Source organism: Oratosquilla oratoria, chromosome 39 (assembly GCF_046742065.1).
Source record: "Oratosquilla oratoria isolate Oo_2021 chromosome 39, ASM4674206v1, whole genome shotgun sequence".
NCBI classification, from domain to species: domain Eukaryota; kingdom Metazoa; phylum Arthropoda; class Malacostraca; order Stomatopoda; family Squillidae; genus Oratosquilla; species Oratosquilla oratoria.
In genome coordinates, this window is record NC_134815.1 from 30422660 (window position 1) to 30435798 (window position 13139).

Genomic DNA, 13139 nt, shown 5'->3' on the forward strand with positions numbered 1-13139 from the left:
AATACACTAGTGAGTGGTTCTGGTGCTAATTAATTCAGGAGTTAGCACCATCCTCTATTTTGATAAATATCTAGATTTTGCACTGAGATTTTTATAATTTTATTTAGTTTAGTTTAGTTTCTCAGATATGATTGGGGTACATATTTCATATATTTTGTGTATCTGAAAGTACTACATATGGAAGGAGACAACTGCTTAAATATGGCTTAATGTTTAGTTGTGACTTTTGGCTTCTAGTTTTTACTAAGAAGTCTAAGGATAACAAAAAAAAAGTCCCTAAGACTTATTTCCATCATGGTCCTCACAAATGGTGGGGTTTGAATTGTCATATACCTTGACCGCTGCCCACCAAAAGCAATGCTGTTGTGACAGATCCTTTGCCAGAACCCATTACAGATTGACCTCTCATTAACGGACGTTAATTAGCTGTGTTTTTGGTGCTGTTGTTTAGTGATGTGCAATCACTACGCCACCCAAAAACCACTCCAAATCAACGGATTATTCACATCAACGGACACCGTTACCCCCCTTTTAGTCTGTTAATGAGAGGTCAATCTGTATGGTTGCCAATCATGGCATATTGTTTATGTTGTGACATGCAGCACTACTCTCACTTTAATTTACCCAGAAATGTTCCTCAACTTCTTTGAATGTGTCATTCATTTTTTGAAAGTATGTAGAGTACTATGTACAACTACTTCCTAAATAGACTGTCTTTGTATATCAGCACATATGAAGATGATAGGTACACAGTTCTTTGTGAGAGCTCTCAGCTCTGCTCACCAATCACATTACATAACACAAACACTACAGGAACATACAACTCAAATATCTACAACCTACTATTTGCACTATACAGCATATTTGTACTAAAACATATTCACACTTGATCATATAACATACACTACAAGACCAACCACCAAATACCCTTATCCATTACCCCCCCCCCCAACTTTAGTCTGACAGAAAAATACCTCCCAAAAGAAGCAAGAACCACACTAGCATGACTGTTCAGGTCACCATCCAGTAGTAAAACATGTCTACATAGAATATGCCTGGCTTCAAAATAAACTCACCAGATGCAACCATTACACAAAGGACCTGGAACACCTCACCTTATTGAGCTCCAGCCTTGTCATACCCAGACAACACAATATTTCTTCCATGAGTGACTTATGGGTTGATCCAGTGGCTGTTGGCAGTTACCCAGGAGATCTGAGTTCTCCTGCAAGAGAGATCTGGGGCAATGGATTTATTGATTGACCATGAAACCATTACATTTTGGATTTAAAGATGACAAGAAACCAGAACTATAACCTAGCATACTTGGACAAAGAAGAACAATAGCCTAAGATGAACAGAATGGAGGCCTCCTCTCAGAAATCATCATTCCAAACAATCATAAATCAAAACAAACTTTCATTTGTAAAATTGAATGGCCAAACCCTTCCATGAGAAAAGAACCCCAAAATCCTATGCCTCACTGCTGATGCATGACCTTCAGCCCACGTCATAGACTTGACATTGAAAATCAACAAGAAAATGGATATACTAAGATCAGTAGTAACCACGGACTTGGTCAGCAGAAGGAAACTAGTCACAGTCTTGAGAACCACACTTGACCATGCTTCCACTGCATAGTTTGCAATACTCAGGAAAGCAAACATAGACACTATTCAAACTATCCAAAATAAAGCTTTGAGAATATAACAGGGAGCATCAGAACCATCCCGATAGAACATAGGCATACAGAAACCAAAATCCTCCACATAGAACATCACATGAAAATGATAGATACTCAGTTCTGTACAAGAACCCTCAACACAAGAACAATTAACTCAATGCAAAAAAAAATTACACCTGCAGAGACTCAAACATCTACAACAACTTGCACCTTACAACATAGCCATACAAAAACCGTTTTCCACACAGAGTGGTTAATGTTTGGAACAAATTGGATGAAACAATAATGTGTGTAAACACCAAACAAGAATTTAAGAATAAACTAGATATTGCAAGATACAAAGACAGGTCATTATGAGCATAGCCCCTCTTCCTGTATAATACAGCTTGGTAAATACTCAGATGACAAAACAAGCACATCAAGATCAGCCACAAAACTCTCTACTCCATCAAACCCCTCCAGACAGCTCCACAGAAAAATTCCTCCCATAATAAACAAGAACTTCACCAGCAAGACCACATAGAATGGGTCTGGCCACAGAAATAAATTTCCTCAGAGCAACCATCACATCGAAGGTAATGAACACTTCATCCTACACTACCACACTCTTACCATACCCAGACAGTCCTTCAGAGACCTGTGATTTCTTTAATCAATTAATCCATTGCCCCAGATCTCTTTTGCTGAAGACTCATAGCTCACAGGTAACCACCTACAATCACTAGATTGGTCAATATGTCATTCAAGGAAGAGATGTTATTGTCTGGGTAGAGAGAAGATAGGGTAATGTTGGATAAGGTGTTCTATCATCTGTATGGTGGGTCATTTTGATTATCTGGTCAGCCCTATTTTATATTGGTACTCTTTCAGTGCTGGGTAGTAACCTGAATAGTCATGCTAGTATATTGTAATTCTTGGATGTCTTGGAATGGACTTCTTGAGTGGACTGATGCTTGAGGGAGTCAAGTGGAATAAGGAGTTTGGGAATATGTCTCAGTGCTTGTTTTGTGATCCTAAATACTAGCTTTCCATTTACTCAGGCCTTTCCTTTTAAACTCACCTCCAACTTACTCCCACCCTTTCCTCTTGAACATCTAAATACCTTATTTTTGTCTACATTTACTTTCAACCTCCCTTTCTCACATACTCCCAAACTCTGCCACTAACTGCTTCAATCTCTCCACCTCAACTACAAGTGCAGTCATGTGCAAATAATGAAATCATTCACCTATTTCAGCCTACTCTGACTTACCAGCTCCAAACCTATGTCCCTCACCCTCGTGTTTGCCTCCCACACCACCCTATCCATGTACGCATTGAAAAACCATGGTGATATTGCACAACCCTGGCACAGCCCCTCCTTCATCTCAAGCCATTCCTTCTTTCCATTCCCTATCTGCACATAAGCTCTTCTTCTCATGTAAAAACCATGTAACACCCTTAGCAGACTTCTCCCTGTGGCCTTCCTTGGGGAGACGGGACTGCTCGGACAGACAGTCTAGGGAACGACAACAACAACAACAACAACAATTCATCAAAAAATAAAAATGAAAATATTCTAATTTGAAATATATAACAAGGTCGTGTCTTCATCCTTGATTTAGCATACTTTTACCTTTGATAATGAAATGATTACTTTCATAGACTTTATTTAGGATACTACAAAAACAAGTTAGAATTTTTTTTCATAGTATTTATCAAGAATAGTTAAAATTCTTTAATGACAAAACTATTAGAAATTACAAATTTGTTTAAACTAAACTTAAAACTATAAATTGGTTTACTTAAAATTAGAAAGCTATGTTATAGACTACTGCCCGCAAATAATCAACGACATTGCTACATGAAGGATATCTTTCTACAATGTTTTTTATCCATTCAGAAGAGTCACGATATTTCTTTCTTTGTGGTTGAGATGAATTACCAGCCAAGTATTGATCGACTTTGACTTCATCATAGTTTAGTTCTTTCTTCAGGCAGTTGAAAAACTCCCAAATATTAGGGTGGTGTCCAGCAACCTGTGTCTCAAATGTCCTATGCCATACTTCAAGTGAATTATTTGTTTTTGATTAAGAATGTAAAACGGTTTTCATAAACATTACCAATTATAATGAAAACATAGAAAATGAGAACCACTGGTGTATGGCCGATATATTGTTATCAGGTTATCCAGGACTGACTGAACTGTCCGCGACTGTCTGAACTATCCATGGGAGGTTCTGCTCACGTCTACATCCTCTGGGTCTCCATTCCTTGACTGCGTATGGAGATGTGGTTCTGGTCCATTTTACGTCTCCTGTCCTCTTGTTGATGTTGATGACATAGGAAATGAAAAATAATTTGTTATTTTTAATAGTTCTATCTTTAAAGAGTTTTAACTATACTTGATAAATACTACAAAAAGAAATTCTACCTTGTTATTGTAGTATCCCATACATCTACAAAACATCCTGCAATATCTTTGCCAGCCCTGCTATACACCTTCAAATTCATAAAACCCTCTCACATATCTGCCTTACTACAAAAATTTTATCTGCTCAACACCCTCTTCCTTTCTTAAAGCTACACTGTTCTTACCCAATTACTCCCACTGATCCCCTCCTAATCTCAGTTAACACCTTCCCATGCACCTTATCAATTGATCCCTGTAAAGTTACTATGTTCATATTTGTTTCCTTTTCCATTGTCTAGTGGAAATGCACACACACACTTCCATTCTCGTAGCACACTTCACTCCCTTAGAGACTTGTATATCAATTTTGAGCCACTCCAGTATAACTGTTCCTCCTTTGACCCAACACACAATGTGATAACCATCTAGTCCAGGTGCCGTACCAATTTTCATCACTTTGAATTCCTTTACCCCCCTCACTCTTCTTGCCTTTTTCCAAAACATTGTTTTATTGTTTTCAAAAATCTCTGTCAAACACCTATCCCACTTTACATCTGTTCTCTTTATCTTCCTTACCTTACATTTTGCTTCTACTCTATTCCTTCTGTACTTCTCATATGTTTCCCAAGTTCTACTTTCCAATTAGTTTACACATGCTCACTTCCTTTCTTCTATCACCATTTATGATAGATAATGATGATGATTGATGATTTGGTTTAACATTGTAAATTTCCCCTATCATGAGGCTAGGATGGTGCCCCTTACAGAGGACTTTAGAGTGTGGAATTTAATGAATTATGCCCTTGGTCCAACTTGCTGGCAGCAGGGCTCGAACTACTGTCACCTCGACCTCTGCTGTAATGCTCTAACCTGCTCAGCCAATGAGCACCCAAGATAGATAATGATAATTGTTACTTCAAGATTTTATCAGTCTATATTTACCAAGGGCATTTTCCCCCATACAAGGGAGGTAGCCAAGTTAAAAGCCAAGTACCCACTCCCTCCCAGTCCACTCTCATCCACCATCACCCTTTCTTCCCTCTCATCTTAGCTCCTCATGGATGATGGGTCATCCTTGTATCCCACTCACTGCCCTGGGTCAGAAGTAATGCAGCAAGGTGCAGCACATCCACAGCAAGGCCTTGAGTTTGACTGACTGGAAACCCATAGCCCTACACTAGGGAGCAGAAGTCCATAGCCCCTTCCATAGATCTTTTTTTGGGAAAAAAAATGAGATTGCTGTCTATGTTTATAAAAGCATGTCTGTTTCTATTATTAAAAACAAAAATGTAATTCATAATGAAATTGTATATCCAAAGAGTTTTTTATAACAGTAACAGGACTAAGGATTCACCAGACTTTTATTTCTGCAGTACCAAAATGTGGACAAGACCAAGAGGGATGCGCTCACCACTCTTAAGCATTACCGTGGGCTCTCACCAAAGTTGGACAAATTTGGTAAGCTTGTGTTTCTTAGGTGAAGTTATCAACTTTATTTGTACAGCATTAAAGTATGTAACTATCATTGATTGTAGTCATCATCAGAACTTGTTATTATTGTAATACCCAAGTGTAATACTGTCTTTATTCATTTGACAAAGAAAAGGTATTCAGACAATTTTTTTCACACTAGATTTTATTTGTGAAATACTTAACTAGATATCTATTTGCAGATTCTAGAGGTGAAGATACATAATGATTTTAACCCTTTATTGAAATAACAAAAGTAGTCAGTTTACTTCATAATAGAATTAAGATTTATAATTGCTATTCTAGCCAATGTGATTTATTATTATTTATTTTTTATTTTATTTTTTATTATTACTGTTAATGTTTTTTTAAGTCATTTTAAGAATATATGGAGAGATGTTCTCTTTGAATGCCCTTAGCTTTAAAGATAATTTTTACTTGAGTCAATCATCTCACTTTTGTTTTAGTCTTTAATGACGGCAGCGAGAGAGAACTGTTGAACCTTGAGGGCACAATACCTGTGCGGTACAAAGGTGAGAGATTCCTCAACACCTCAGGTGTTAAATCTTACTCTGTTCCCATGACCACCAACCTCTGCCTCATGAGTAATGTCTAGTTCTAATGAACATTTTTCATAGTGAACTAAGAATTCACAGCATTCCATAGCCCCACTCTACCCTTACTACCAGTGCAAACCATGAGGGTAGCCTGTGAGGCAGGAGTGCTTTTGAAAATGAAGTGCATAGTTTGGTTGATGGGGACAAGGTGAGCCCAACACCTCAGGTTATGGTCATGATGATCCCAATGCTCCTACGTACATGTGGCCACATATGTGGTCTTGGCCGTGGCAAAGGCACACATTTGCATTGGGCAACTAAAGAGCTCATCTTCCAGAAGATTTTTGAGTTTGATTACTCAGATCTTATGTTCAAATAATCTTTTAGAAAGTCATTCGGTTCAGCTCATTTGAATGGTAATATGGCATTTCACTTACAGTTTTGTTCCGTCACTACCCGTTTGCTTTCTCCCACTGAATTTATCATTTTTATTTTGTTGTCTTAGTTGCAGTCAGGTAATGTCATACAAGAAAAATAGAAACGATGGCATTCTTAGTTCATGATACTCTCCTTCACTGATTATGTTATGGTATAATCAAGATGACTCAAACAAGGTCAGAGTTCAGTGCTTGTAAATATGCTTTATAATAGACCATGCCACAGCATTCTTTAATGATTCAATGGATGTAGAATATTATACCAAGCTATCATTTCATAGTGTGCCCTTCTGGATGAGGGTTCCCCACAAGTGGACACACTTTTCCACAGTATGAGCAAGCACAAAGTGTTGCAAGACATAGCCGCAGTGCAGATGTGCCCCAAGCCACTGGTACTGGGTGTGGCCAAACTCATTTGGTATTGTATTTCTCTTTCCTGTGCAAGTGTTCCGCAGTGGCACATCTCGCTACTTACTGTGCCTTGAGGGCACCATTCCAGTAACATACAAAGGTATGGTGTAGGGTGTAGTAGGCAGCTTGGCTCTTACTCTCGTGCCAACCACCACCCTCCTTTATGTAGACTTTCTAACCTCCGCCCTTTTCTTGCTGCCCTATTTTATGCTTTTTCTCAACCCGGTTGAATTACTCCAATATTTTGTTTCCTATGGTTGCATAACAAAAGCGTCCTCCCTCTCTCCACCCCTCCCATCCATCCTTGCCAGATTCATCCCCCTATCCCCTGATTAACCCAAGGCTGCTTCCCCTCCTGCCAGCACTACCAAACCAGGATTAGCTGCTTTGAGCAAGCCTTGATTGTTCTTAGAAGTGAGAAAGAATAGAGTTCATAATATTTTTAGTTCATGTAGTTTCAACATAGGCTGTGACATATCCAGACAAGCATACAGGGTTGGTGCGTTAACGGAATGTTGATTGCTGTATTCTATCATCCACATGACATCTTCATAACAAAGGGGTGGCCTGGATATGCCACCAGTTTGGGTGACTTGTTGTTTTTCCTTTTTGTTTTTGTAATATTTGTGATGCCATTCTTTATGTCATGACCAGAAACAACTAGACCATCACCACAACCACCACCATCTCTGTTGGCCTCATCTACTTGCATGGAGGGGGCTTGGCATTGGTTTTCCCCATTGTTATGGAGAGCATTGGACACAGGACATTCCAAAAAGCTTCTCCATACCTCCTCTTCACTATGCTGGAGTCTCATGCCAATTTTTTATTCATTTATTTATTTTTTATTTATATATTTATTTTTACTTTTATTTTTTATTGTCCATTGTTCAGAAAAGAGTAATGTTTTCCTATGTAGTTCGTGTTGACCATAGTTATTATCATTATTTATTTTATTTTTTTGTAGATGTGCATACCAAAGATTGACAGAATACCGGTACTTCAAACATATGTGTTTTTGTCAATTGTTTTTGTCAATTGTGTACATAGTCTTTTTGTTATCCTTCTGTGCTTTGTTTTCACACCGAAGAATGTGTTCTTTCTTCTTTCCTTTGTTTTCCCATGTGTCAGGCACCATAATGGTTTTGGAAACTTATATAATTTATACAAACTTGAAAGTCTAGAATTCATTCATCTCTCATTCCATCACAATAAATATGTGGATCGCCTACAAAAGATGCCACATGAATGTTAGAAAAAAAAAGTTCGTACTAGAAAATTCAGAGCTCAAAATGTGTGTGTGTGTGTCTGTGTCTAATTGTAATATACATAGAAAAGGAGTTACACTAATGAAGTACTGTCTTTTTCTCCAACTATTATGACTAGTTTTGAATTCATTTGTGGTTTCAGCTTGGGTGACATCATCCAAGCTATTCCAGGAGTCGGTGTAATTTGTATGGATATGTCCTCTTCAATTTGTTGTTTCCATAACCTTGCGACTCTTTCGTTCCAAAGCAAAGAATCGTTTTTGTTAGTTTTATGTACCTCCTTTATTTACCTGAAAATTGCTATCAAATCACCTCTTTCTCTTCTTTCTTTTAATGATTACAGATCTGATGTTTTGAATCACTCTTCTTATATCTCCTCTGGAAAACTTGGAACCAATTTAGATGCTGCTGCTTGTGCTTTTGCAATTTTGCTTATAGCCCAGGGCAATGGGCAAGATGCAGGGATGACCTGGGAGGGAGGGGTGGTGAATGGGAGGGGAGTGGGTGGGAGTGAAATTATGCCATTTGACTTTGGCTACCTTCCTTGTAAGGGGGAAAAGCCTTTGGTGTATGTATGTATATTTATAGCCTTCACTTTATGCACAAACCACATCACTGCTGGATATTGTAATGTGAGGTAGATTTTCTTTTTCTTTTTCTTTTTTTTTCTTTTTTTTTTTCTCTCCCTCTTTTCCATCATCTTCTTCCCTCAAGTGTGTAGTGAAGTTTCTTTTATGTTCTTTTCATGATTTTGCTGGTATATGTCAGGTGACATGGTATTTTTGACCAATACTCCCAAATCTTGTTCTACAAGTTCTTATTTGCTTTTTGTTTCTCATTTGACAGGATATGTCTAGAGACTGCCAAAAGCTTTCATTTTGTATGTTGTTACCATTACTGTCCTGTCTAGTAGCACTTTTTTCATGAAGCCTTCAAGTACTTTTTGAGTGATGTTTTTAGGTAGCATGCCCATGGAATTACCCTCTTTGGATCCATGTTGGTTCAGGGAAGTGGGTCAATAATTTTGGCTTTATTCTTCCAGATCAGTTACTATTAATTTGGATATAATGGAGAGGAAGAAGATAGGTGTATATATATACATATATATATATATATATATGTTTTTATTTTATTTAATTATTATTATTATTATTTTTTTTTTTTACGATGTTGAGATTCATTTGTGCATGCAGAAGTGAAGTTATTTATCAGGGCTTGTATTACTATTGGGCCCAGCAGTTTTAGACAGTTGACATATTTGGGTCTTTGCATTAACGTTTTTCACCTTTTTTCTGTATAATTGTTGAACAGTGATATATATATATATATATGTATATATATATGAGAGACAAATGGGTGCATGGCTTGGCAGGTTACCTCCCTTATAAGAGGGAAGAAGCCCTTGGTATTACGTATTTACCTAGTTGTATTATACGGGAAGGGAGCTATGCTCGTGGTGACCCATCTTTGTATCTCTCAGCATCAAGTTTTTTTCTTAAAATCTTGAATAGTGTTTGTACACACTGTTTATTTGTCCAATTTTTTCCCATTCCCTTCATAATTCTATAGATAGTAAGTCTCCTCTTTCCCTTCTTTGTTCCAGAGTTGGTAATTCTAATTTGGACAGTCTTTGTTCATATGTCATTTTAGAAAGAGTTGGTGCCAGTTTTGTTGTTGTTCTTTGTATTCTTTCTACATACATATACCAAGGCTTCTTCCCCCTTACAAGGGAGGTAGCCAAAAAGAAAAAGGCATAAAACCATTCCCACCCATTCCCTCCCTAAATACACTCCACTCCACTCCACCCTACCTCCCATCTTAGCACCTCCCTTCGGGCTGCGTCAAATTTTTCTCACACATACTACCTCACCCCCCATCCCCCCACCCATTCCACCTCATGCATCACAACATCATCCATATACAACCATTCTCTATTCACCCGTCTTCTGTCCTCTCCCGTCCTTCCTCAACAGACATTCCCCTCTTCCCCAAAGCCCCCTTCACCCCATCCATCCATCTCATCCTAGGATGTCCCCTAATGATCACTCCCTCCACATCTGCCTTCCATACCTCTTTTACTAGTCTTTCTTCACTCATTCTTTCCATGTGTCAAAACCATCTTAATATTCTTTCATCAACCCTATCTCCCAACTCCCTTTCCACCCCTGTTCTCCTCCTCACCTCCTCATTTATCACTCTATCTAGCCTAGTAATCCCCATCATACTTCTCAGACACCTCATCTCAAACACATTCAAACTCCTCTCTTTCTCTCTTATGTTCCATGTTTCTGCTCCATACAGTGCTGTTGGCACAATCACTCCTTCATACAGTCTCCTCTTAGCATCCATTCCCAAATGTCTATTCCTCATTACACTTTTTAATCCACATTTACACCCAAGTATCTAAAACTATCCACTTCCTCCAGTCGCTTTCTAACTTCTTTATATTCTTTTTAGTACTGGGTGTCCATAGTGTTGCTGCATACTCGAGTTTTGGTCTTATTAGTGTAGTTAAAAAAATATATAATTTCCTCATCCAAATAGGCAAATGCCACTTTTATTGACCTCAATAAATTATAGGTTTCTCTGACTATTTTATTAATATGCTAATCCAGTGTCATGTCTTTGCTGACCATCACTCCGAGGTCTTTTTCCAAGTTTACTTTTTTTTACCTCTTCTTCACCACTTTTATAATCTCTCGATATTCTGTTTTTACTTTTTCCAAATTCCATTATACTACATTGTGTGTGTGTGTGTGTATATATGTATATATATATATATATATGTATATAATTTTTATGACCATCGCGCAGAGGATTCGAACCTACTGCTCTGATGCCAAGAGGCTCCATTGTCAGTCGCCTTTACCCACTAAGCCACCAATGGTCTAAAACTCTATGAACTCGAAACGCTTCTGGTTCCTGAGATTAGGAAAGGTCACTTGCTGCCACCCAAATTTCCAGTTTCACCATAGAGCTAACCACACTCGTGGCAGGGGGTAAGGACCAGGACAAGAGTAGAGATGACTCTACCATAGACGGTCATCATTGCCAGATCCGGATTTTGGCTCCCTCGAGCCTTCTTCAGTAGCAATGGTGATCATCTCGTTAGTGTGTTCTAACTATAGTGGTAGGAGAAAGAATGGTTCCATGCAGAGTTGCCCTGGTTAATATACCGGTTGAGTGGGGACCCTGGCATTCGTCCTCACTCCTGATTGGCTGAGACCAGTATTCACGTCTTCTGAATGGTCCACGGCCATGCGCCTTGTGCCATCTACAGGTCTAAGTTGGCATAAGGCGCACGGCTGCGGACCAATCAGGAGATGCGAATACCGGTCTCAGCCCATCAGGAGTGAGGACGAATGCCAGGGTCCCCACTGGACCAGTATATTGACCAGGGTAACTCTGCTCAGAACCATTCTTTCTCCTACCACTATAGAGTTAGAACACACCAACGAGAAGACAATCACCATTGTCACTGAAGAAGGCTCAAGGGAGCCGAAATCCAGATCTGGCAATAATGACCGACTACGGTAGAGTCATCTCTACTCTTCCAAAAAAGATTAAGACCTTTCTAAACTATAAAGAATATACCTTCAAGAAATCTATTAATACTGAACAATCCATCACATTCAACGAAACATGCATAAGAGAGAACCTCCTGCCCATGTATACTCTAAATATATAAGATGTTTTGGAAAGAAATTAAGAGAGGAAGAGGAGGCGAATCAAGTAGAGAAGAAAAGGTAAAAGGTGCAGATGGAGAGATAATGGAAGAGAAGGCAGTAAGGGGAAGATGGGCAGAATATTTTAGGGAGTTGCTAAATGTGAAGGAGGATAGGGAAGGAAAGATTGTTGCAGTGGGAAGTGCGAAGAAAATGAGAGTGATGAATGAGGAGAATGGAAGAGAAATAAGGAAGGATGAGGTGAAGGCAGTTGTTAAGATGATGAAAGCAGGTAAGGCACCTGGTCTGGATGGATGCCATGTGGAATGTCTGAAAAAGGGAGGTACAGTGATGGTGGACTGGTTGGTGAGGTTATTTAATGTTTGTTGGAGAGAGGGTAGAGTGCCGGAGGACTGGAGGAGTGCGTGTATAGTTCCACTTTACAAGGGAAAAGGGGACAAGTGTGAATGTAGTAGTTTCAGAGGGATTAGCTTGTTGAGTGTAGTTGGGAAGGCGTATGGGAGGATCTTGGTTGAGAGGATTAGGAGAGGAACAGAGGGAGTAATTGGTGAGGAACAGTGTGGATTTAGGACGGGTAGAGGTTGTGTAGATCAGATCTTTGTGGTAAGACAGATATGTGAGAAAGCTATAGGAAAGGGGAAGGATGTTTTTTGGGCTTTTATGGATCTGGAAAAGGCTTATGATAGGGTAGACAGGAAGGCCAAACGAGATTAAGACCTTTCTAAGTCTAAGAAAATACCTTCAAGAAATTTATTAATACTGAACAATCCATCACATTCAATGAAACATATATATATATACATACACACACACACACACACACCAAAAAGCCTCTACCCCCTTATAAGGGATGTAGCCAGCCAAGTTATGCACCCACCCATCCCACACCCATTTGTTTTCCCTGTTATCTTAGCTCTTTGTGGATGTAGGGCCAGCCCTACACCTACCCAGTGCCTGGGTCAGAAGCAGTGCAGCAAGTTTTAAAAAATAGATGGGTTACAGGAAACTGAAATGTCCACTTGTAATTAGATTTGGATTAAAAGAAGTGCCAGACTATCAGTTGCTAGAAAACTGGTGGTACACCAGTATCCATGTATGTATATACTCTCAAGTTACCAAATGTCAGTAGTAGTTGTGATGACCAAAGAGTATATACACATGCCTGAGTTACTAGACTGCACTGGCATTGTGGGAGGTTATGCAGATATATGGGATAGGAGGAAAGCTTCTGGGA

At 38.9% G+C, this 13139-nt stretch overlaps 1 protein-coding gene across 8 annotated transcripts in view; it reads left to right on the top strand.

Annotated features, from left to right (window-relative positions):
* TSG101 (tumor susceptibility gene 101) overlaps nt 1-13139 on the top strand; it is a 30089-nt gene that overhangs the window by 1209 nt on the left and 15741 nt on the right. For 2 of the 8 annotated variants that reach the window (XM_076176639.1, XM_076176638.1), the window contains exons 2-4: nt 5450-5534; nt 6014-6079; nt 6986-7051. In XM_076176639.1, coding sequence (XP_076032754.1) covers nt 5450-5534; nt 6014-6079; nt 6986-7051 — 217 coding nt within the window. The remainder of the gene's footprint in view (nt 1-5449; nt 5535-6013; nt 6080-6985; nt 7052-13139) is intronic. The other 6 variants (XM_076176642.1, XM_076176640.1, XM_076176643.1 and 3 more) reach the window with 3 other exon arrangements.